General features: G+C 64.6%; 1 protein-coding gene across 1 annotated transcript in view; it reads left to right on the top strand.

Annotated features, from left to right (window-relative positions):
* Positions 1–24893, top strand: part of Ano1 (anoctamin 1) — a 140351-nt gene that overhangs the window by 70165 nt on the left and 45293 nt on the right. The window contains 9 exon segments of the mRNA XM_077797374.1: positions 1222–1420; positions 1423–1550; positions 10116–10214; positions 10922–11073; positions 12023–12077; positions 14723–14774; positions 16825–16890; positions 17371–17426; positions 20695–20736. Coding sequence (XP_077653500.1) covers positions 1222–1420; positions 1423–1550; positions 10116–10214; positions 10922–11073; positions 12023–12077; positions 14723–14774; positions 16825–16890; positions 17371–17426; positions 20695–20736 — 849 coding nt within the window.

The raw sequence follows: 24893 nt of genomic DNA, 5'->3' as shown, positions 1-24893 counted from the left end.
TGGGTCCCAGAGAGGGGAGCAGAGCCTGCAGGCTCTTCCTGGACCAGGGTCTGCTCACTTCTCCTCCAGCTGCTCTGTGCCCTGGGGAAGGGACAGCTGAGTCCCATACAAGCTCAGGGGCACTCCAGGGCACTGGGTCAGGGCAGGCTTCCTAAGGAGGAGTCCAGCTGAGTGGGGGGCACGGGCAGCACCCCTGCTGACCGCTGTGCTGGGAGGCCTGCCTCCAGCCCTGTGTGGCCCTGGCCCTCGTGGTGCCGGGAGCTCCTCAGGCTGCACCAGCCTGGCCTCCCCCCGAGGTCCTGACCCCAGCGCGGCGCGCAGCTGGCCCGTGCTGTGACAGCCAGCAGAACCCGAGGGGCCGGGGCGTCGCGGTCCTGAGACCGCGGCTCCCAACCCGCCTGGCGCTTCCTCCTGGCTCTGCCCGACGCCCTCAGGCCTTCAGACCAGGCGTCTGCAGCCCTGCCTGCCCTTGCTTCTCCCCGAGGGCAGCCTCTGGGCTGGGCATGGGTGGGGGCCTTGACGCCCCAGGAGCAGCAGAGACCCAGCGTCTTCCTCTCCCTCTGGGTACAGTGCCCCAGACGAGCTGCTGCCCTCCGCAGGCCTGTCCTCTGGGCCCCTCCTGCCGCCTGCTCTGCCGTCTGTCTGGCGACAGCCTCCGCGGAGCCGGCCAGCGCCTCCCCTGGACATGACGGCACGGTGTCGGGGGTCAGAGGCTGAGATGGCGCCTGCAGTTACCTGAGGGCCGCCGCCCTGCCTGACCTCGCTGGCCTGTGCCAGGTCCTTCCTAGAAGGTGGCCCTCTGCAGCTTTTTCCGTGTAGCCGCGTGATGTCCCCAGGGACCCGAGGGCAGGGTGTGGCTGGCAGCCAACGGGCCTTCTAGAATGTCACCCCGCCCCTGTCCTGGTGTGGCAGCCCCAGGACAGAACCTGGCTCTCCGCAGGGGTCTTCTCTGTGTCCAGGGGGTGGGCCCCGAGTCCCTGAGGTCCAGTCCCACGGCTGGCAGCGCAGCCCTCCTAGGGGCCGGACCACCCAGCCCGGCGGGACGCCTCGTGGGGCTGCTCTGCACTGTCATTTTGGAAATGACGAGGAGACGCTGTCCGGGTTAGGGACAGACACCGGCCCTTCCTGACCCTTTCCCGTCTGGGGTGGTGGGGGCCGTGGGCGGTGGCCCCCGAGGGCCCGGCCCGGCCAGCCTGGTGACGGCCGCCTCCTCCCCCGCAGCTGCTGAACTCGCTGTCCGTGGACCCCGACGCCGGGTGCAGGTTCGGGCAGTACTTCCGGGACGGCCGGCGCAAGGTGGACTACATCCTGGTGTACCACCACAAGAGGCCCGCGGGCGCCAGGGGCCTGGCCCGGAGGGCCCCGGCCGGCGACACGGCGCTGGGCGCTCGCCGCGTGAAGCAGGACCACCCGCTGCCCGGCCAGGGGCCCCAGTGGACGCGGCGCCCGAGCCCCCCGTGGACTACCAGGAGGACGACAAGCGGTTCCGCAGGGACGAGTACGAGGGCCACCTGCTGGAGGCCGGCCTGGAGCTGGAGCGCGACGAGGACGTAAGGACCCTCCTGGACAGGGCACGGGTGGGGCTCTCCCGGCCCTGGGCCAGGGCCAGATGACAGTGCCACTGTCGTCAACCAGGAGGGGAAGGAAGAGTGTCGGTCAGCGCCGGGGAGCCCCGGGCCACCGGCCCAGGCGCCTCTGCTCTGCGCCTGCGCTGGCCGCAGAGCCGTGACCCGCGGGGGCCAAGCATTTCCTGTGTCCGTCGCTGCCCAGGGAAGGTTGTCCAGTCAGAGGGACAGAGGATGAAGCTGTCCTGGTGGTTTTCCTGGGTGACCTTGACCTTTCTCTGGGCCTCGGTTTCTGAGGTTGTCAACTGAGGAGACAGGTCTGGGGCCCTGCTCTGAGATCCGTGATCGGGTAACTCTGTGCCCTGGACACCCCCCACCCCGGCACAGCCAGGCCTGGCTGCTGTGGCCACTGCAAATGCAACCACGTGCAGAGGGTGGCCTGGCAGGTGCTGCCTTCAGTGGTGATGACTGTGTGCTCCTCGGCTGATGTCTTAACCTCTCTGTGCCTCCCTGTGTCCGGGTGCCCTTGATGACATGAGCGGGGGAAGGGAAGCCCCTGAGCTGTCTCTGTGCAGATTCATCAGAAAGGAGCAGAAGTCTCCAGCCCAGGCTAAGGGTGGGCGAGGAGTCCACAGCTAACGTGGGGAGCGGCCGAGGCAGCGTGGGTGTTGAAAACAAGGCTGGCTTGGGGCTAAGGGTCCTCGGCAGGAACTGCGTGTCGTCGAGTGACGAGTGCTTCTGGTTTGGTGACAGAAAGCCTTCAGAGCATTTCCACCCAGGGCTGTCCACCGCGGGCCCACATGGTAGGCCAGGGAGCCTGCCGGACACTGGGTCTCTCTGGGTCCCCTCCTCCCTGGGCCCGGCTGCCTGCAGGTGTGTGCGGGGTCCTCTCCGGGAGGCGTCCAGGCGTGTGAGGGCCTTGAACCGTTTGCCTGGCTCCGGCCCCGATCTGAGCTAATGAAATTCAGGGAGTTCCTCCTGATGCTGAGGACTGTGGCCAGCACAGGTGAGCGTGGTCCTCGGGTTCCGAGCTCCTGGGGAAGAGCCTGAGTCCCCCCGGGCCCTCCTCATGGTTCTGCCCGCAGCCCTGCGGCCTTGGGAACAAGGCGGCCACTATGTGGAGTTTATTTCACGTCATTTTACAGCAGGAACAAATTAGCTCCTTCTCAGGCAGCGAGGGGGCCCTGGAGGTGGGCCGAGGGGGGAGAGCCGACTCCACTCTGTCCTCCCGAGGGCCTACCTCTCTCTGTCATTCTTCCCTGAGGACAACTTTGACTCTCCAGCGTGACAGTGGCCTCTGAGGTCTGGTACTGCACACCCACCTGGCAGAGCCCCGACCTCTGTCTGTCCTTGGTGAGCTGCAAGGCCTCAGTGTCCACCGCTGTCAACCGGAGAGGGCAGTGGCCTTCACAGCGCTGGGTCGCTATGGGTGTCCCTGCAAGGTGCTCAGTGCACAGTTGGCCCGGGGGTGGGGGGGTGCTGGCCAGGCTGAAAACAGGGTGCTTTCCAAGTCCCACTACAAGCCGTGTGAAAATGTCTACTTTTTAGTGTATTTATATTGTCTCTTCTGCATTTGAAATAAAAAGCAGTCAGAAGGACATTGGTCACTGTCACCAACAAAACTTTAGTCCTGCAGTAAATGACCCTGGAATTTCATGGGTGCTGTGGCCTAGAGCTGGACAAGGTTTCCCATCGGCCCCTTAGGAATGGAATTGGGATTGGGCAGGGGCAAGACCAAGCGTTCGAGGCAGCTGAAGGGAGTTGGTCCCACCTCCCAGCCGGAGTCCTCAAGTGGTCACCTGTGCCCGACGAGGGCCGCTGGGACCAGAGCCTCCTGGGAGGTGAGGGGGCCCGAGGCTCCGCAGCCTGCTATCCCAGAAGCTGGTCTGTGAGAAGGCCGTGTGGACACGGGCCCTGCCCGCGGCCTGCGGCGTCAGCAAGGTCAGCAGGCAGGGCTGGGGGGTCTGCTTCCGGGTAGAGTCGCCACCTCGGATGAACCAACCCCGGCTGTGCTCAGAGGACAGGAGCCAGGGCTGGGGATTGAGAGCGGCTCCAGGAGAGCCCGGTCTCCCCATCAGGACTCGGGGCCTCTGTGCACTTCCGTAGAGAAACCCACAGCGTGGGCCAGCTCCCAAACCCCCGACGGCCCCAGGCTCAGACCCCAGGCTGGAGTCCTCGACCCCGGCTGCTGGCATTCAGCATTCGGCAGCACCCCTGGGCTCTGCCTGGCCAGCTGACACTCCCAGGCTGGGAGAGCCAGAGTGTCCCCAGACATGGCCAAGTGTCCCTGGGGGCCAGAATCCTGCCCCCACCAGCTGAAGGAACCTGGCTTCGAAGGCTGGACCTTCAGGCAAGGAGAAAGAAGAACCAGAGGGGCCCAATGGGTGGCCTGGCTCAGTGGCCCAGGGGGGGTGTCTCCAGGTGCAGGAACAGCCTGGCCTCGCTCTCTGTGGGGTGCCTGTGTGTGACAGTGTGGCCCTGGATACAGCGGGCTGAGAGGTCACAGCGACATGGCTCGCCTTCTCGCTGAGGCAGGGGTGCCGTTGGGGCCCCCGCGACTCAGCATGTGATTCTGCCAGAAAGTGATCTGGCTGAAGGGACAATGGGGTGGCTCTCAGGGACCAGATAACAGCTGAGTCGTCTCTTGCGGTGACAGACGGGTCTCCCCCCCAGCTCTGGGGTTCTGTCGTCTAAAGTCCAGGAGTCGGGGGCCCCAGGCTGCAGGGAGCCCTTCCCACCGTGCCAGCTCCTAGTGGCCTCACAGTCCTTGGCTGGTGGCCCCATCTCTCCTGTCCCTGCCTGGTCTTCACAGGGCCTCCCTCTGCTGGGTTCCTGTGCACCCTCTCCTCATTCTGTTCAGGGCCACACTAGTCCAGTGTGACTTTGTCTTACCTTGGCCACGTCCGCAAAGACCCTGGTTCCAATTAAGGGCACGGTCACAGGTGCCAGGGTCAGGGTATCTATGGGGGGATACCGTGCAACCCCCCACCAGCTGAGCACCCCGGGATGGGGGACGTGGCTGGGGTGGCCCAGGCACAGAGGTGGCAGCCAGCCTGGGGGAGGCGTGGCCCCAGCAGGGCAGGGGAGACAGGTGGCCTGGGGCAGCAGCGGGGCCAGCTTGGCCTGGTGGCTTCCCTGCAGGGCCAGAGCATGCACCAGAGGCCCTGGGGCCTGTCCCAGTGCCGGCTCTGACCAGGCCCCGAGGTCCTCCAAGGCCCCCACGTCCTCCAAAGCCCCGTGCTGTTCAGTTCTCCACGGAGACCCCACTGCCTCCTGTGAGCAGGAGCCCGCTGAGGGCTGGTGGCAAGTCCCAGACAGAAGTCCCAGACATAAGTCCCAGATGCCTTGAAGAGGGAGGGGCCTTGGGTGGGCAGGAAAGGGCTGGCCACTCGTACCTGCAGGGTGGCTCTTAAAGTCAGCTGGAGAGGTGGGGGACCTCTGGGACAGCGAGGAAATGGCAGGGGGCCAGGAGGCCCGACTGAGGGGGCTTCCCACCCCCTCCCCTGCCCTCCCTCTCCCCCTCCCCTGCCCTCCCTTTCTCGTTCTCTTGTCATCCCCCCACTCCCCTCGTTCTCTGCCTCTCCCCCACTCTGCCTCCCCTCTCCCTCCCCCAATCCCCTTTCCTCCCCCTCCCCCTCCCCCACCTCCCTGCGGGGGTCAGCAGGAGTTGGTGGCCAACATGTCTCCTTGCAGTGAAAATCCATTGCACTTGTCAAGTCCAGCCTCAAAGCCTTGGACATGAAGAATGTCCAGGGTCATTGCAGAGCAGGCCACTGGCTGAAATCCCAGCAGTGTGGCGGGTGGCCGGGGCCCACACTGCCCTGACATGGACTTGACCTGGCTTTGGTGGATTCTGTTGAGGACATGGACCCTCCGAGTCTTTTGCTCTGGCGGCTGTCGGGCCCCTGTGCCCGCTGGCCTGCTGCCGTCTCTGGGCGGGCTTCCCTGGGGCTGGTGGGCTAGCCGGCTGTCGGTCACTGGGGGCATCTGCTCCCCATCTTTGAGATGCTGCCCCTGAACAGCTAGTGGCTGTGGCTCTGTGGGAGGAAGGGGGCTGCTGTCACCCACGCTATGGGACATCACCCCACACTGCAGGAGGTCAGAGCCCCGGGCAGCTGCTCCCCGAGTTAAGAGGCACCCTCTCTGGGCCTCGGAGTCCCCATTTGTAACGAGGAGCCGAGCGGCAAGTCCCCGGGACTGGAGGCCAGGGTAAGGGGCTGGCGTGGGCCTGGGGCTGGCCGCAGGGCGGTAGGTACCTGCCAGGGCGCAGGCAAGAGCAGCAGCCGGGCCCCGCTTCCAGCCAGATGGGTCAGACTCAAGCCTGTGGGGGTCCCCCTGTTCAGGGGCTCCCACCCAACCTCCTCCAGGGGACCGGGAGGACAGAGGCAGGATGCCCTGGTCACGGGAAAGGGAAAGGGAGGGGCCCTGTGATCCTTGCTGCTTACCGCAGGTTCTGAGGCAGGTCTGGGCTCGGTTTGCTGGGCCTTGGGGCGGGGTCGCTCCTCACAGCCCTGGACGCGGAGGATGCGGGGCTGGGGTCCTTGATGGCCAGTGGCGGGTCTCTCTGGCTTCTGAGGACAGAGAAAAGGGCTTGGGGGTCTGGAAGCTAGCTGCCTAGGCCCATGGCTGCCCAGCCCGGAGCAAGGGGCCAGGCCGGGATGCCGCCTGGACTGGGGTGCAGGGGACAGAGCTCCTGGTCCAGGGCTGGCCCAGAAGGCTGGCTCCTGACCTCTGGCCCCGGCTCCTCCATGGCCCTGCCCAGCCCCCTGTGGGAAGAGCAGGCACCAGGGCCTCTCCTGGTCCCGGTGGTGCCTCTGCCACCCCGTCACCGCAGGCTTTGTCTCCCGAGTCTTCTGCTAGGGCCAGAGCTGTGTGTGACGCTCCTGGTGGCTCCTTTGGTGACTTGGTGCCGTGGAAACGTTTCTGTGGCAGCGGATTCTGGACTTTTCTTTTTCAGCTAAGGCCTTTGATTGACAGGTCTGTCTTGCAGCGCCAGCTGTGGTCTGGCGGGCCTGGGCCAGAGCCAGGTCGAGGGCTGAGGATGAAGGTGTCACAGCCTGTCCCTGCGTGGAGACCAGCAGCGCACCTGGTCCACCCCTGAGACCACGTCCACTGGTCTCCGCAGCCCTGAGGCCTGAGACTGGACACAGGGTCAAAAGGGGTTAGAAGGAGTCCTTCTCCCTGAGGGAAGTGACACAGGACCTGGTGGCTCTGTCCCAAGCCTTGCCAGGTCTCCCTGTGCAGCGTGGACATGGCCAGTCATGACTGAGACGGGGAATGTCCAGTTAGCGGGGGCTCTGCCTCACGTAGGCCCGAGCCCCATGTTGAGGGCCTCCCTGGCCTTAGGCCGTGCCCTCGGGGACCGTGAGTGGGGGGCAGGAGGAGCCCAGCTGGAGTTCCCGTGTGACACCCCCTGCGGGCCCTCCCAGCCCCTGGACCTAGGTACCAGCGGCGGCTGGGGGCGGGGAGGGCTGAGAGCCGGGCGACCAGCTGGGGCCCAGAGGGCGCTCTGTCAAGGTCGCCCCTGTCCTCTCCCCCGGCCCAGCAGACACCGCCCTCCAGCCCAGGGCACCGCCTGCCCCAGCTCACATCTCACCCGAGGCCGGTGCCCGCAGAAGGGCAGGCGGATGCCAGGCCAGCCAGCCAGCCGTGGAGCCCTCCACGGGCCCCGATGGACGTGCAGGCCCACAGCGGCAGGAGGGCTGGGGGAGGGGCGTCTTGGCGTCCCTGGCCACCCCAAGTCTCCCACAGGGACCTCTGCGTTTCTGTTTGTGATCTTCTGAGAGGAGGGCACTGGGACTGGAACGGCTCTGGGGAGCGCAGAGCTGGTGTGCGCTGGGCTCGGGATGGCAGTGTCCACTCTGCTCTGCTCAGCCTGCCCACGCCCCCACCTCCTGTGGCTGGGGACTCGGGGGTCCCGGTGCTGTCCCGCACAGAGCCTGGTGACCGCCCAGGCGTGGTGCCCTCCCCCCCGACCCCAGGCCTGACTCCCCGCACTGGTGGACCTGTGGCCTCAGACACCCCCACGCCAGGCCAGACAGAACCTGCCCCCCTGGGGTCTCGGGCTGGGGATGGGGGGCCCGGCTGCCCCGGGTCTTCCTGCCGTGGGGGGCTGTGCCATGCTGGGTACCACGCTTCAAAACGTGTTTTTTTCTGACTCGGTCCCAGGACCCCTCTCCCAAATCTCACCAGATGTTTCCCTGGAGGGACCCCCTCAACAGGCAGGGAGCGCGCTCTCCTGGGGGGAGGGGTGGCAGCAGACCCCGCGGTGGACTCTGGGGGCAGGGTTCGGGTCTCTGCCTGCAGTGAGCAGTGCACAGAAACCCATCTGGGTTTGTAACAGAAGACCCTCCCACATGTGGGCTGGGGACGCTCCCCTCCCCTGACTCAGGGGTGTCCCATGATGTCAGCCCATGAGTCACCAGGACCGGGGACCCTTTGTGGCTGGGCTGGGGAAATGCTTTGAACTTCTCAGCAGGGCAGGCGTGGTCTCAGCTGCCTTGTGGTCAGGGAGAGGCGGTCCTGAGCTCGGCCTGCTCCTGCCAGTCGGGCCACTGCGTTGGGACTGCTGTGGGCACCAGAGGCCCCTGGCTCTGTCGGTTGGGTTTTTTATTGCTCCGTTTACAGATGAGGAAATGGGCACAGAGAGGTTAAGCCACTTGCCAAAGACCACACAGGGGCAGAGCAGGAATTGAACCAGGGCAGCTGGAGGACTGAGGCCTCTACCCCTGAGGGCCCTGGGAGGCCTCCTCCAGCCCCTGCCAAGAACCACGCATGGCTCCCAGAGGGCGTCCAGGGCCGTGCCTGCTACCTTCCAGCCTTGGGCTCCGGGCTCCCCAGGAGTGCCCCACCCTGCACACCTCTGAGCCAGGCCAGCTGCCCTGCACCTGGAGTGCCCTGGTCCTTCCGTGCCCTTGAAGCAGCTCAGCCCCCCCCTGCCAGGCCTGTGCTTCTGCACACTGGCCCTGACCACTCAGGCAGGCTCCTGCACAAGTCTCTACAGGGCCTGGAGCTGCCAGGCCCCTGAGGGGTGGGCGGAGGGGTGCACACGTCTCGGGGCGCACGCAGATGTGCCCTTGTTTGGAAGAAAGGTCTTGCGGAGGGAAGTAGAGAGGCCTTTCTGGAAGCAGTAGGCCCACCCAATCCCAGTAGGAGAGAGACCCTAAACCCAGTGGAGGGAGGAACAGAGGGGACCCAGTCACAGAGGGCAGACGGCCAGGAGATGGCAGAGCCAGGGTTGGAGTGACATGGTCACTAGCCAGGGGACATCTGGAGGCCCCAAAGCTGGGGAGGCAGGAAGCACATGCCCCGGAGCCTTGGACAGGGCTCAGCTCTGCACACACCTGAAGTTTGGGTGGTGGCCTCGGGGACTGGGGTGGTGTTTCTGTTGCTCTGAGCCCCTTGGCTCAGGTCACAGCGGTCCCAGGACACTAATGCAACATGCTGGCCTGCTTGGGACCTCTGTGCCTCAGTTTCCCTTCTGCACCGTGAGCACAGCCGCAGGCCTACCTCACCCACCACGACACATGCGAGGCGGGGCTGGCCGCAGGCACCAGGCGGACGTCCATGGCAGTGGCCGCTTACTGCCCGTCCTTCTTCTCTTTCATGCACCCCATACATGGGTGGTCCCTGCTGTGGGTGGCCAGCTCCTGTCGGCAGAGCAGGCCACGTCCAGGTGCACCCAGGCCTGTGCTGGGGGCGGGGACCACGGGGTGTGACAGTGAGTCTCATCACCAACACTCATGCCTGCTGGTGGGCGGTCAGCAGAGGCAGGATGAGAGAAGCAGAGAGGGACCTGGTGTCAGGAGGGGTCCCCTTCCCCCAGCAGGGCTGGTGCGGGGTCGCCAGGGCTGCGTGGCTCCTCAGGACCTCTGCGCCAGGCCAGAAGCTGTGAGGCCCCTGGGGACGTGCCCTCGGTCTGCTCTCGCTGGGGGCGTGAACTCTGAGATTCCCTGCTCTCGGACGTCCCCCACCCAGGCTTTGGCTCCGCCGAGGCAGGCCAGGGCTGCGGTGCGCCTGTGGCCTGTTCGTCACCGTTATTCAGGACCAGGGAGAAGAGACTTGTCCCAGCTTCAGTGGGGGCCGGGATGTGAGCCTGGGCCTGCACCCGGTGCTGGCGGGAGAAAGAGGCCTGAGCAGACAAGGACCCCAGGAGGTGGCTGTGAGCGGGCAGAGGTGGCCCCGGCTGTGGAGGGAAGATGCCCAGAGGATGGGCAGAGACCTAGGGGCCCTGAGTGCCCTGGTCCGCGGCCTGGGCTGCTTTGGGGGCCCTCAACTCAATTTCCCTGAAAACTCCCTTGGGGTTTTGGAGCCTCTGACCCCAGTGCTGCCCACTAGGCCCTCCCCTGGGGGAGTCCCTGTCGCCCCTGTGCTGCCACCGTCTGCAGGGAGGACACCCCTGCAGGAGCCTTGAGCTGTGTCCGGGGTGAAGTGGGTGATGGGCACCGACAGCCCGCGCAGGAGCTGCCCCGGAGTCCCCGGACCCCAGAAGTACCCGGGGCTCTCGGCAGGCGCTGCCCACCCTGACCGAGAGCCTTCTTCTGTCTCTAGACTAAAATCCACGGGGTCGGCTTCGTCAAGATCCACGCCCCCTGGAGTGTGCTCTGCCGAGAGGCTGAGTTCCTGAAACTGAAGATGCCGACAAAGAAGGTCGGTGGTGACGCTTCTCCTCCACGATGCACCGCGGCTGAGGGTCACCCCGACGCCTGGCCACAGGGTGTCTCCCCACGAGGCTCTGAGTCGTTCAGAAAAGCCAGGGTCAATTGCCACCCCCAGAAGGGCAGCGAGGCTCAGGGGTGATGGAGCCTCCTGGGGGTCCACGTCCTGATGGTGGAGAACGTGACCCAGCGCTGGGTGGTGTTCAGAGACCCCAGGCCACATCCCACCCGAAGGTCGGCACACAGAAGCCCGCCTCCCGCCGTGGGGCTGGGTCACAAGCTCAGACGCAGCAGACTGAGCAGGGGTCTTTAATGCCTGGGGGTCTCGGCTGTTTATCAAATCCAGTGTGATCACGTGTCCTGCCCTGGACTTGTCCTCGTGGTCTCTGAATACTTGGTGGCTGAAGGGCAGCCGGACAGTGAGGCTGAGCCTGGCGTCACAGGCCGGGGGCTGACGCGGGGTCGGCGGCGAGTCGGCCCGGCTCCTCCTCCCCACCGGGGCCCTCGGATCCCCTCCTTGGAGACAAAAAACAAGTCTGAGAGGTTTTCTGGAGCGTGGCACACTGAGCCCCTGCCCGATGCTCCTGAAACGTGGAGGGTTGGTTCAGAAGGGAGCCCAGCCCTGTGCTGTCCCCAGGAGGCACCGCCCCAGCTTGGGGGCGTCCAGAAGAGGCGCGTGACGCCTGTCCCCCTCTGCAGATGTACCGCATGAGCGAGACGCGCGGCCTCCTGAAGACCATCAACTCTGTCCTGCAGAAGATCACCGACCCCATCCAGCCCAGGGTGGCCGAGCACAGGCCGCAGACCATGAAGAGACTCTCCTACCCCTTCTCCCGGGAGAAGCAGCACCTGTAAGTGGGCCCCTCCCCGCGGGACCCACTCTTTGACCCCAGCCTCCAGCGTGACTCCCGCAGGTGACGCTGATGCTCCTCAGCCATGCAGCCATGAGCCAAGCAGCTCAGGGAGGAAGGGATCAGAAGGCGTCCCCAGTGTAGTCCCCCGGCCCTGGGGACCCATGGCCACGCGGTGTTGCCTGGCAGTGCTGCGCCCCTTCTGGAACCTCCTGCCTCCTCTGCTCCCCAGGGCAGTGGGCGTGGCCACCTGGGTCAGCAGCGGCTGCTCGGCCTCTGCCCGGCCTGCTGGGTGCACAGGAGCGGGGGCAGAGGAGGAGCGCCACCCCTGGGCCTGGGGACCCAGGGGAATGTGTAAGGTGCGTCCCAGGGCAGAGGCCACCTCAGGCCTCATGGGTGGACAAAGGGGCAGGGCAGGCATGAGCCTCGCCCAGGACTGGGCTTGCTGCCCTGGGACACGTACGTAGGTGGGCCACCCTGCCTGGTGGAGGCTACCCAGAGAGAAGGAAGCCACCCAGCCCCGCTTCCCCCACCAGCCCAGAGCAGGGCACCAGAGGTGGTGCCCTCTCCCTGCCTGGCCCCGTCCCTCCCAGGGCCCCTCTGCTCTCGGGAAGCCTCAGACAGTCTCCGTGCTATCCGTGACGTTGAGACCCCAACTGCTGGTTTTCTCAACCGGACCTGGCTCACAGTAGGATGATACTGTCCCTGTCCCCCAGGGCTGAAGCAGAGACTTTAAGTGCTACCAACTCAGGATGTCACCGAGGGAGAGCAGCATCCTCAGGAAGGCCTCAGGCCACTCCTGCCCCTGGGGCCACTTTCCACGAGCATGGGTCTCAGAGCCATGTCCAGGGCAGAGCCCGCCCCGGTGCCCCAGGTGGACAGACCATGCCTGGCATGTGACAGTCTCACATCTAACAAACGGCCCGTCTCCATCCCTGTCTTTCAACAGATTCGACCTCTCTGATAAGGATTCCTTTTTCGACAGCAAAACCCGGAGCTCCATAGTAAGTAGCGCGCTGTGGAACGGCCTCACCAGCAGGGTGGCCCTGGGGATGGCAGAGATAATTTCATTTCAGTGAAACTCCTCTGGGTGGGAGCCGCCTCTAATTGTCTGTGACAGAAATAATTAGGATAATGAACTGAGAGGGCAGCAAGTGACCCAGGGGATGGCCAGCAGGAGGAGGAGCCTGAGACAGGACAGAGCAACAGGAGGGCAGGGAGGGAGACCTGTGCAGTCCCCACACCTGGGGGGGCCTCTCGGCGGCTCCCGAGTTCCCCAGGCCTAGCTGTGGGTCCCTGGCACGGCTGTCCCAGCAGGAGGAATGGGCCGTGGGAGCCAAGTTCATGCGTTTGGATATATTTCCAGGCCTTTGCCAGAGAAGCAAACCCAGTTTGAAATCCGAGCAGGCCACCCTGCTCTGCTCAAGGTACAGCCTGCTGTTTATCCATCGGCCGCCAACTGTGCCCCCGCCAAGCTGGGCTGTGCGTGGCTCAGGCCCCAATTTCTATCTAAACAAGAAATCAGCCTCGCAGCCAAGTCACGGCCGCTCTCTCCTCCCTGCCCAGACGCCCAGCCTGCTGGCCAGGCAGAGGCCAAGGGCCGAGAGGACACTGCCTGGTTGACCTGGGGCAGATAACCAGCCCTCGCCACTGTCATCCCCAGACTGGCAGGCGGCCAACCGCAGGACCGTGGCACAGGTCACGTTGGGGCAGCCCAGGTCCTGTCCACCCTCTTCCCGTCCCCAGCCCTGTGCCCTCAGGCGGGTCCTGGAGCCTGCGTCGGTCCAGGCGAGGCTGCTCTGCCTGCTCCCTGGTGCGGCCGGCAGGACAGTCACGCGGGCACCGCGCTGGGGACTAAGGCACCGCTGTGGTTCCTGTTACTAATGGAGCTGCTGATGGGTTTTTGCAATTACATCTCGTGATAATAAGCAGCCAGGGGCTGGGGCGAGGGCATTGTCCCCAAGGGCTCGGGGCTAGCACGTCCCTCGGATGTCAGCCGCTTGGGAGAACCACCGTGCTTCTCCATCACGGTGACAGGGAAATTGGAACAGCCACCTGGGTGAGCGGGGTCCCAGGTCACGTTTCAGCATGTCTCTGCACCCTGACCTCTGCCATCTCTAGGCGCCTAGCGCTAGTGCACATGTGTGGATCCGGCCTTGCTGACAGGGAGGGGCGGAGATGACAGCCCCAAGCCAGCTCCCTGGCACCTGCTGGATCCAGATCAGGCTGTGGTCCCTGGGTGAGGGCTACCGTGAGCACCCCATGGGCCCTGGCTGCATCCACTTCTGGGCCGGCGGAGGGCCACTGTCTGCTCCCTACAGACCCCAGTGTGCTCCAGGGCACCCCTGACAGCCAGGGTGTGAGGTTCACGGCCCCGCCCTCCAGCCATTGGAGCCTGTAGGTAGAAGTCAGAGAGCAGCAGCACCCAACAGGGAGGGGCCCGATGTGCTGATCATGGGTCTTACAAAGTCTGTCCGAAGGCACTGGGGAGCCATAGAGAGTTGCAGGGCAGGGTTTTGGGTGTGGTCAGAACTGTTTTAGAGTTTCCAGGGGCTGACAGTGGGAGAGCAGATGAAAGGCTGACATGGGGTCATGGTGACAGCTGTGAATGGGAGCCGTGACTGTGTAGAAGGGAGGAGGTGGTCACAGGAGAATTGGGTCAGGGCAAGGCAATCTGCTGTCGACAGGGATGTGAGGAGCAAAGTGGTCGCTTCATTTGGCAGGTATTTATTGAGCACCTGCTGTGTGCCTGCAGCTGGGTGTTGAGCCCATGAGCATGGAGCAGAAGGGGAGGTCCAGGGGGAGGGGACAGTGGGGGAGGGAGCTGCCCCGTGGACCTGTGTGGGACAGGGAAGACCCTGCAGGGCAGGAGAGATGCTGCACAGCAGGTGACAGAGACAGGAGACAGGAGCAGGTGGCGGCCGGGCCGGGGGCGCAGGCTGGTGGCCACTGGAGGGGCTCTGGCTTGCCTGAGGGAGGGGAGTAGAGGGGCGGGCGCGGAGCCCCAGTACGCTCCAGGTGTGCCCCGCGGGTCCGGCTACGTCCTTCCCCACTCTGCACCTGGGACCCAGGCAGGTGGGAGCCAGCTGCCTGATGTCCCACAGCTCCGAGGGCAGCGGGCACTCAGGTCCGGCAGGCAGACTCCCAGCCGGGCTCTTGAGGCCACTGGTCGGTTGCATTGTCTGGGAGCAGAGGGCTCCGCTGGGTGCCTTGGTGCCCGTCAGTGGGACTGGGGATCCCAGGACCTATCTGCCACCCTTGGCCCCTCCCCAGCCTTAGGGACACCTGGGGCTGTGTCCAGGAGGGCACCTGCTCCAGTTCACCTCTCAGCCAAAAGGGATGGTGACCGTGCCACACAGGGCTGGGGGCAGCTATGGTGCCAGGAGGGGTCCTGCTGGGCGTGGCCAGTGCTGTGCTGTGGCTGACCCAGGGACGCCATGGATGGGAGTTCTCCAGGGTCACTCACTGGTCCCCAGGAGCCTCAGACCTTTGACCCTGTGGCATCCTGAGCTCGGTGGATGCAAGGGCCACCGCCTCCCCTGGGACATGCTCTGTCCCTTGTGACATCTGACCGGTTCCTTCCAGCGAAGCTGGTGCTGCTGGCCAAGGAGCCTCCGGTAACCGCCCTCCCTCCCTGTCCCCGCCACAGGTCTATGAAATTCTGAAGAGGACAACGTGTACCAAGGCCAAGTACAGCATGGGTAGGTGCTTGCTGGGACTCGGGAGGGCGGCCTCCGAGGGGCCAGTCACCCCGGGGTGTTCAGGGTTTTGATTTACGCCTGTGTGACCGGTAGACTGGAGGGCTGGGCAGGAGGGCCGGGCAGCTTGGGGCAGATTTACAGCCGGCATTTTTAAACCATGAGGGCCCTCCAGTCCACATGTGCTCGTGAGCGTGGGGTTGAGACCCGTGGGGCGGGCGGGCGGGCGGGGAGCCGGCTGGAGCAGTCCAGGTTCCGAGGCCTCCCTGACCCTCGAGGTCCAGCAGGAAGCAGCCCGGGAGCCCACGGGGGGCCACGGCCCAGGCAGCTCTTCAGGGCTGTTGGAAGCTGCAGCCCTGCTGGGCGCAGCTGGCCGAGGCCCTGGCCTCCAGCCCCAGGGGCTCGGATGCAGCCCACCCCCAGGCACCAAAGCGCTGCCCTGGCCAGAGGCCACATGTGCAGATGCCCCGAGTCCACAGGGCTCCTCCAGGACCTGTTCACAGAACCCCCAAAAAGCCCCAGCTGAGAAGCCGACTGTGTCCCTGGCCCCCTGCGGGCTCCGTCGCTAATCCAGCACGCCCTGGGCCCCCGTGCCCCTCCAGCCTCCCTGCTGCCCCTCACCAGCACACAAGACCTCTGCAGGGGCCAGGCACGGATCACGGGGGACAGAGCCGTCTGGGGAGGCATCCCAAGAAGGGAGGGGTGCCACAGGAAGTAAAACAGGGCCAGAAAAGGGGCAGGGCTCGGCAAGGGGCTCCTGGGGACAGCAGGGAGACGCCCCTCGGGTCTCAGGCTGGCTGCTGTGTCCTGACCATCATGGCCAAGGTCACCCACAAAGACAATCTTCTAGGCCTCAAGTCTCAAAGCCGTGTCCTCTCTCTGAGCACCAGGGCCCCTGCACGGTCAGGAGGAGCCCGGAAACTGTCCCCACTGCCATGGCAAGGGTCTCCAGAGGGGCAGGTCCTGCTGGGCGGGTGGGGAGCGGGCACCTTGGGAGCTCAGGGCTGCCAGAGGGAAGCTGAGCACAGCACCAGAGGCAGAGGGACGCACGGCTCCAGTCCCGGCTGGGTCTGGGACTTTGTCCCCATGGTGTCCCACAGAAACACATGTGGCTGCTGGAAGGTCTATAAGGAGCCTGGGGTCAGAGCCACTGGGCAGAGCTGGCGTCCAGCTCAGGTGGCCTGGGATGGAGGGTCTGTGATTCCCGCCAGATTCTTGGGGGCTGGTCCCCTGCCCCTGGGAGGGACAGACAGGTCCGGTGCCTTCTCCACCATCCTGCATCACGTGGGGCTCTGCCCACCTCCCAGCTCGTCCACTCAGCTTTCAAGAGTAGCATCGGACCCCTGTCCCTGCCGGGCTCCGTCCCCAGGGCTGCACTGCCCACCCGGCAGCTTCTATCCCAGGGGGAGCAGGTGAGCAGAGCGCAGTGCTGCGGGCGGGGAGACGCAGCAGCGGGCTCAGGGGACTTCCCCGCAGCAGGACATCTGGGCAAGGACAAGGAGCGCCCCGGGCCAGGCGGTTAGTGGCAGGTGACCTTTTCACTCACGTTCGTGGCTCCAGCCATGTGCTCCCTGTCCTCTGGTTTGGTCCCTAAGTGTCCCTCAGGCCCACTAGCCACTCTGGATCACCGACCCAGGGGACAGTCCATCTCTAAGGGGATTTCAGGAAGTGACTTTCCCACCAGTGTCTCCTGGAGTCACAGAGGGTGGCCGCCCAGGCCACCGTGAAAACTCGGACACACGTACACCTCGAGAGCCTCTCTGCCAGCCAGGGGTCTCCGGGACAGCCAAGGGCGTCATGGCCGCTCCTCGGCAGGGCCAGTCCTTGGTGTCGGAGCCAGATCAGGTCCCCAGGAGCCTCCCCACCGCGGCCCCCCGCCGACCCCTCTTCCCACGCAGGTGTGGTGTGTCGGCCTTGCGCCTGGCGTGGACCGAGCATTGTCCCTCCCCGGCCCCCGGCCTGCGTCCCCCGCAGACCCCTCCCCCAGCACCTCCCCCGTGCCACTGGGCTCCGCCAGGCCCTGCCGTGTCACTAATGGCCGATGTACAAACAGGGCAAGGAGAGGGAAGAAGGAAGGACTCTGCCCTTCTAAGTAAAAGGCGGAAGTGTGGGGAGTACGGTAAGTGGGGAGCCCCCGCCTTCCAATCAGCCTCCGCCCGACTCCAAATTGTATGTGTGTTTCCGACACCATCAATTGCTCCTCCGGGGCCGTGATTCAGCTTCTCTGGCCGTCCCGCCACCTTTCCGGTCTGCGGGCTTGCCCTCCATCCGCCGGGGGCGCGGTGAGCGGCAGGTCTGGGGGTGCCTGAGCCAAGTGGGGGGCTGCTGGCGCCTCCTCCTCCGAGACAAGCTTCCTCAGGGGGCTTCCTCTGCCTTCCCGGTCCCGCCAATCGAGCATGTTGTGACCACAGCCGCGTGGACAGGCAGCCGGCCACCGCGGCCACCTGGGGAAGAGCCCGGGACGCGGCCAGGTTGCGCAGCCGGGTGCATTGGGCTTCGAGAGAGCTCCGCATGGCCAAGTGGGCCCGGGGACCTCTGGCTGCACAGACGTGGGAGGGGGCCTGCCTGACCCGTGACCTCGCTCTGCTCTGTTTTTAAGGCATCACCAGCCTGCTGGCCAACGGCGTGTACTCGGCCGCGTACCCGCTGCACGACGTGAGTAGCCTTGACACGCGGTCGGTCCCTGCGTCATTCGCTCCCCAGTCCCAGAGGGCCGCACCCCGGGGAGCGCCAATTATCCTGTGGTCGCGGCTTCCTGCTTGGCTCCCTCCATAAATGTCAGCCGCACACAGGGGACATTCCCCGTTCCCCTGGGGGCCAGCAGTCACACCCGGGCATCTCCTCCGGCAGAACCGTCCCCCCCGCAGGGCATCTGTGGCCGAGGCTGTGCCGGCTGTACCTGCTCCTCGCGGCCAGTCGGCCCGCAGAAGGTCTTCCCTGGCTCCGGCCCCCACCGGCCCCTGCCAGGGCTCCCGCGGGGACAGAGCTCTGTGTCTATTTCTGCGGAGGAGGTGGCCGGCTTCCTGGGCCGAATCTCCAAATCCCACTGGTATCCCCCGATAAATATAGCCCGTGACCGTGGCTGGGGGTGGAGAGAGATGGTCGTCGTCTTGTGGTCTCTATGGAAACGGGGACTGGAGTTCAACAGGGCGCTGGGATCAGGCCGCGGGGCCCGAGCAGTGTGGGAACCCCAGGCAGAGGATCTCTGCACGTTCCCAGGGTGAGGCCCAGAGCCCAGAAGCAGGAGGAAGGAGGATGGGCCTGGGAGTCAGGAGGCCGGATCCCCGTCCTGGCCACTCACTCTCATTGGCCTTGAGTGAGGTCAGCCCTGAGGTGTCCAGGAGCCTTGAGGTCTGGTGGCCAGGGCACAGTGGGCATCAGAACCGGGACAGGTACCAGAGGGCTTTGAGGATGAGACACCGGCTGGGACGCCCACAGGTGCCGGAATAGTGCAGGACAGCATGCCCAGCGGATGGGTCAGGGCAGGAGAGACACTCGGCTGACCTGCTGCCCATGCCCCCCCCCGCCCCCAGGCCCTGCTCTGCACGGCAGGCCAGGACCTGGGGCCCCTGACCCAGCTCCCCACCTTATGCACATGCTGTTCCACCTACTCGCCATGCCTTTCCCTGCTCCCCTCCACGGCAGACAGAGGGTCCACACCAAGCCTCCCTTTTCTTTTCTCCTGGCACGGCTGATATCTTCCTCCCCCTGGGCTTCTGATGTCCCTTGTCCCACAAAGACACCATGGCCCGGCCACTTTGTTGGGTTCCTGACTCAGGAAGCCTCAGCACACGGCACTTAGTAAGTGCTCAGTAAACGTGGTGTGGCTTTGGAGTGGCTGAATCGGGCTGCCTTAGTGAAGGCCTGGTGCTCTCCAGAGGTTCTGAGGGCAGGGCTCGGACCTCACGGACCCGGGGTGGGCGGGGGGGTCCTGTTCAGCTGGTGAGCCCCATGCTCTGCAGGGTCCAGCTGGCCCATGGGATGCAGCTCTGCCAGGCCGGCCCCTCGGCCTTTCAGCTGGTCAGCCCTGGCCAGAAGCCGGGACACGGGAGCCGAATGCTCAGGCCTCCTGCCTGCTGTGCGTAAACCCCAAGTCTTTAAAAAGGAAAGGGGAGAGGTCGACATTTCTGAGAACTGCTGTGGGTCCTAGCGACTTTATCTCCTCTGATCTGTTGCGGACAGACTCAGTGAGGTCTAGCAGTTTGCTCGAGGCCACACAGCTGCTCTGGGTGACATGGGGACAAAAGCCTTTGCTACTGTGTCCCCTGGAAGTACCATGCCCTCTTCCTTCGCTGGAGGCTAAGTGGCCCATCTCTCTGGTCTTCAGTCCTGCGTTTGCCCTGGGGACGAATCCCACGTGCAGTCTTCAAGACCTGCACAAGGCTTCGGCCACCAGGCCTGTTGACAGAGGCCAGCCCTCAGAGAGCACCTCCGAGCCCACACGGGGACAAGGAGCCCCTGCTTGCAGTCACTGTCACATCACACCAGACACAGGGCACCATTGGTGGGGTCTGACCCCACTCTGCAGACAGGGAAACTGAGGCTCGCCACGCCCAGCAACCTGCCAGGGGCCCACAGCCAGGAAGCTCCGGACCGTGGCGCCAGCATCCTTAGGGAGCGAGGAACATTCCCTGCGACTGGAAGCACCCACCCGTCAGCTCCAGTGCTGGCCCCCTCTGGGGAGGCCACTCGTCCTGCCCTGAGCCACGTAGACCCCGCCCTCAGGCAGAGCGTGGACGGGGTGCTCAGACTGCGGCAGGAAGGGAAGCCAGCTCGGGCCTGGCCTGTGGTTTCCAGATCCTTCTGCCTCCCCAGGAAGTTGTCCCACAGGGGGGCTGGCTCGCTGCCTGTGGGCCTGCCCACAGTGTCCTCGCCCGCTCTGCTGGGCTCCCTGTGTGGGCCCATTCATCCACCCGCTCCGTGGACTCTCCCGCCGGGGCCGGTCCGTTCCCAGGCAGTTCAGCCAGGTGCAGGGCTGGCGTCGAGTGACAGTCACGGGGCCCAGAGACCCTGGGGAAGTCTCCTGGAACCGAGTGTGTCACTGAACCCAGGGACGCTGACATTTACGTTGGCTGCTTGGTGGCTTTGGCTTCCTTCCTGGTTGGCAGCTGCCTGCCTGGAGGTCACAGCACGGGCCTCTGGTGAACTCCTGGAACCCCCGGGCCAGCTCATTCATGGAGAGGAGGCCGGGGAAACGCCCAGGGAGGAGTGGCCAGGAGGGGCGGAGCGCGGGGCCAGGGGGCCTGGCGCACCCTCTCTGTTTCACTTAAGGACCCCCGAGCTGGGCTGCTGGCCTGGGCACATGACCTCGTCTTCCCACCTGGCCGGGGGTGGCAGAGGTCGCCACAGTGGCTGGTCAGGGAGGGACAGGAGGCTGGCCGCGCCCCCGGCCGCCTAGGGCCTCCCTCTGGCTCCCCTTAGCTACTGTATCTGCCGCTGACCTTGGGGCTCAGCCGTTGACCTTGGGGCTCACTCTCGACTTCTAGACCTTCTCTTCCCGGAATTGGGGGCCTGGATGTGAGTCCCAGGGGACCCCTGGTGGACCTCTGTGAAATGGACGTGCTGGGCTCCCTGGTGTAGGTGACGGGGCACATGTCACTTGTCCCCCTGGGGTTGTGGGAGAGGAAGGGGGTCTTCCAGCAGGCAGGACACCTTCACCTGTTGATGCCATTCTCTGTCCCCAGAGCCCCCGTTCTCTTGTGCTGCCAGGTCCAAGGCAGGGACATGGCACTAGTGCTGCCCTCGGGAGGCTCACGGGGTCCCGGTGCCAGAGGCTGGCCGGCTGCACTCCTTCCCGCAGAGGGACACCGCCCAGGACGCCCTCGACGGGTGTCGGCGAGGGTCACAGGAGTTCTGTTTTGAAATTTGGCAAGTGTGACCTCAGCCTGTGCCTCGTGGTGAGACTCCCTCCTCTCTCTTACAGGGGGACTATGAAGGGGACAATGTCCAGCCGAATGACCGAAAAGTGAGTTGAGGCGGAGCGTGGCGGGCCGTGTGGGACCAGGGAGGTCGGGGACCACGTGACGCGCAGGGCCTCAGGGGCCCTCGAGTGTGCCCGGCGAGCCGGCCAGCCTGGCCGCAACGGAAGCTGCGCCTCCCCTCCTCCCCTCCTCCCCTCCCACTTTCTGGAGAATCTTGACCTCCATCCTTGGCAGGTGGCTGAGAGCGTGGGGGAGGAAGGGTGTCCTCTGAGCCTGCCCCTGCCGCTGGTCACCCCACCTGGCCGGGGTTAAGGCTCAGCCTTGGGGAATTGCTCTCTGAGAGATGCCATGGCCTGGGCGGGCCGTGGAGGCATTTGGCCTCCTCCCAGCCTCTCCTGGGCCAATAAGTGGGCCGCGGAGTGGCCGGCTGCACAGAGCCAGGCCCTGCGGCATACCGGGCGCCTTCCCCGGTGTGTCAGGCTGACCTCCCCCGAGCCCTCCAGAGTGGAGACGGTGCTGAGCCGCTGGTCCACGGAGCCCTCTCTGGGACCCACTGAGGGACCCTCTGTTCTGTGGTGGCTGTCCAGGGCCTCCGTCCACTCTCCAGGCCCTCTCTGTGCAGGGGATCTCCGCTCCTGGTCCCGGGCTCCCCAGGAAGCCTTGCCCCTGCCCCGTCCACGCCCAGGCTGGCACGGCCTCTCACCTGGCACCCACCTCCGCCTCTCCCCATCCCCCCAACCACCCTGCTGGCCCCCCCACTGCTGATCCTTGTGCAGGTGGTGGGCGGAGAGGCTTCCTTGAGAACCTCACAATGGTGGCCTTGTCCCAAACCCCAGGGCCCGGGAACCTCTGTGGACGGAATGTCCCTCCTCCCAGCTCCCCAGCCCCCGTGTGTGTTTAAGGCTTGACGACTTGAGGCAACTTGCCTCCCGAAGACGCTATCTGATCCAGCACAAAATGACATATTTGGTTATTTTTAGTGTAACATCTGGCATTTGTCTGGGACCCTGTGGCTTGTAGAACTCCCCTGTCCAATCCCGTTGGAGAGCGCCGTCCCCTCGGCCGGCCTGCCCTGACCCACTGGCCTGAGTCCAGTTCCCTTGCACCCCTGCCACATGGCTGAGCCCTTCCCCCATCCAGAAATGCCTCCTCTGTGGACACCTGCCACCCTCTTCTGGCCAAATGCCGTCCTTGGGGCCGCAGGTTCCTGTACCAACCCCCAAGCCCCAGCCACTTTCTCATCTCAAGGTCACGTGGCCGATGGTCACATCAGTGCCAGGACCAGCTCAGGAGGGCGCTACTCCAGAAATGCTTCTGGGCTCCATCACGTGCTAGGCCCAGCTGAAACACTCAGGTTGCCCCGCACAGACATGTCCTCTGCCAGAGTGTCCCCTCGCCCCAGTAACGTTGGGTCCCAGCAAAGAGTGCAAGGCCTGGCCCCTGGGGTGATCAGAGTGTGGATGGGTGGATGGAGGGAGGGTGGGTGATGGAGGGTGGGTGGATGGGTGGATGGGTGGATGGATGGAGGGTGGATGGACTGTGGATGGGTGGATGGATAGAGGGCAGATGGATGGATGGAGGTGGGTGAGTGGATGGAGGGAGGGAGGGTGGATGGATAAGTGGATGGAGGGTAGATGATGGTTAGATGGATGGGTGGATGGACTGTGGATGGATGGATGGGTGGATGGATGGATGGATGGATGGATGGATGGAGGTGGGTGAGTGGATGGAGGGAGGGAGGATGGATGGATAAGTGGATGGAGGGTAGATGATGGTTAGATGGATGGGTGGATGGATAGAGGGCAAATGGATAGAGGGTGGATGGATAGAGGGTGGGTGGACTGTGGATGGATGGGTGGGTGGGTGGATGAATAGAGGGCAGATGGATAGAGGGTGGATGGATGGGTGGATGGATAGAGGGCGGATGGATAGAGAGTGGATGGACTGTGGACAGGTGGATGGATGGGTGGATGGATGGATGGATGGATGGATGGAGGTGGATGAGTGGATGGAGGGAGGGAGGGTGGATGGATAAGTGGATGGAGGGTTGATGATGGTTAGATGGATGGGTGGATGGATAGAGGGTGGATGGACTGTGGATGGATGGATGGGTGGATGGATGGATGGATGGATGGATGGATGGATGGGCAAATGGATAGAGGGTGGATGGACTGTGGATGGATGGACGGGTGGATAGATGGATGGATGGATGGATGGATGGAGGTGGGTGAGTGGATGGAGGGAGGGAGGGTGGATGGATAAGTGGATGGAGGGTAAATGATGGGTACATGGATGGATGGGTGGATGGATAGAGGGCGAATGGATAGAGGGTGGATGGATAGAGGGTGGATGGACTGTGGATGCATGGATGGGTGGATGGATGGATGGATGGATGGATGGGTGGATGGATAGAGGGCGAATGGATAGAGGGTGGATGGATAGAGGGTGGATGGACTGTGGATGCATGGATGGGTGGATGGATGGACGGGTGGATAGATGGATGGATGGATGGATGGATGGATGGATGGATGGATGGATGGATGGAGGTGGGTGAGTGGATGGAGGGAGGGAGGGTGGATGGATAAGTGGATGGAGGGTAGATGATGGGTACCTGGATGGATGGATAGGAGGGGGAGGAGGGATGGGTGGGTGAGCGATAGACAGGTAGTGGTGGTGAGAGGGAGGGAAGGAGCGGGGACATAGGAGTTCTAGCTCAGAGTCCTGGAGAACTTCTCACACTCTGTGGATTCTGTTTTAAGTGGCTTGGTTCTGAGTCCTTTGCCTTTTCTCTGAAGACTCTGGAGCTTCTCCACTCTCACTGCCCTGTGAGTTGCAGAAGCCCTAGGCCCAGGTATCTTGCAGGACAGAAGGAAAGCTGGGCTGGGGCAGCCACGTTTCAGCAAAGTCCCCACCGAGGTGGTCATAGCCTTGGGCCCGGTCCCGGCCGTGGACAGTGGGGCCCTCAGGCCGTGCACCTTCCTGCAGGCCTCCCGTGAGTTCCTGTTGTGTGACTGACCTGGTTGCACAGGGAACACCCAAGGCTGTGTGTGTGTGCAGAAGGGTGTCCTCTGGCCAGCACTTGGAAGGCCAGGCCAGCGGGAGCCCCATGGAGCAGAGGACAGCTGACACCTCTAGGAAGACTCACTGGGCCCATGGACGAGGTCCACTCCACCCGGGCTGGGCTGGTGGCTCGGCCTGTCGTCCCACCCGCCCGTCATCAGCTGCTCTCTGGGAACCTGCCAGTGGCCCCGGCCCTGTTTCACTGAGGATGAGGAGGATCACTTAAACCCGGTCCCCCTTCGAGGGGACCAGCAAGGGGCATTGACACACAGCAATTCAGGCCAGTGTCAGTGCTGTGCAGGGCCAGCTCTGGACACAGGAGGGAGGCCCTGGCCAGAGAGATGCCCATGGATGGAGCCAGGACCCCTTCAGGCCCACAGCTAGAAGGTCCTGGTCACTGGACGGAGGAGCCGGGGGCCCCAGGGGCCTGGTCCTCAGCCTGCGTGGCCAGCTTCTCCCCGTGCTGTTGGTGACGATGGCGCAGCCTCCTGCCCTTCTTCCAGTGGTGACAGGGCAATCCCCGTGTGGTTCCTTGGCCGTGACAGTCCAGGGAGATGGGCAGGACTTCTCTTCTTGGCAGGAAGAGAGGCCACGGAGGCTAGTGGCCTCGTGGGAAGCTGGTGGGGGCTCCGTCTGCCATCTGAGCGTGGCGGTGAGCTGACGTGCGCCGTGCGGGCCCCCCGGCCCGCCCTCCCCACCTGTCTCAGGTGCTTCTCTTCCTAGAGCTTGTGCCTGCCCCAGGGTCTCTGTGCCTGTGGCTCTGCCCCGACTCTCTGACTCTCCTTCTCCCTCCCTCTTCCTTCCCACACCCCCATCTCTGTCCGTCCATCTCTCTGGCTCCCTCTCTCTCCTTCCCCCCTCTCGTGACCTGGCTGCAGGGGACGGTGCTGTAAAGCAGGCCACTCTCCCTTCCCAGAGGCCCAGCCCGGCTCCAGTGTGGCCTGCTTACGTCCCAGCTTGCACAGGGACGCCCCTTGTCATCTGCACAGCCCGACTCAGGGTGCCTCACAGGGGGCCACTTGTGCACCTCAGGCCTCTGTGCTGAGCCCCTCGGTTCCTGCAGTGACCTGGGAGCGGGGACCGCACCCTCATCCTCTGTACAGCATAGGGGCCCTCCCGCTGCCCAGGCCCAGTGGAGCTG

Source organism: Urocitellus parryii, chromosome 4 (assembly GCF_045843805.1).
Source record: "Urocitellus parryii isolate mUroPar1 chromosome 4, mUroPar1.hap1, whole genome shotgun sequence".
In the NCBI taxonomy this organism is placed as follows: Eukaryota; Metazoa; Chordata; class Mammalia; order Rodentia; family Sciuridae; genus Urocitellus; species Urocitellus parryii.
Note: the sequence above shows the minus strand (reverse complement) of the source record. Positions and strands in the feature narration are given on the sequence as shown.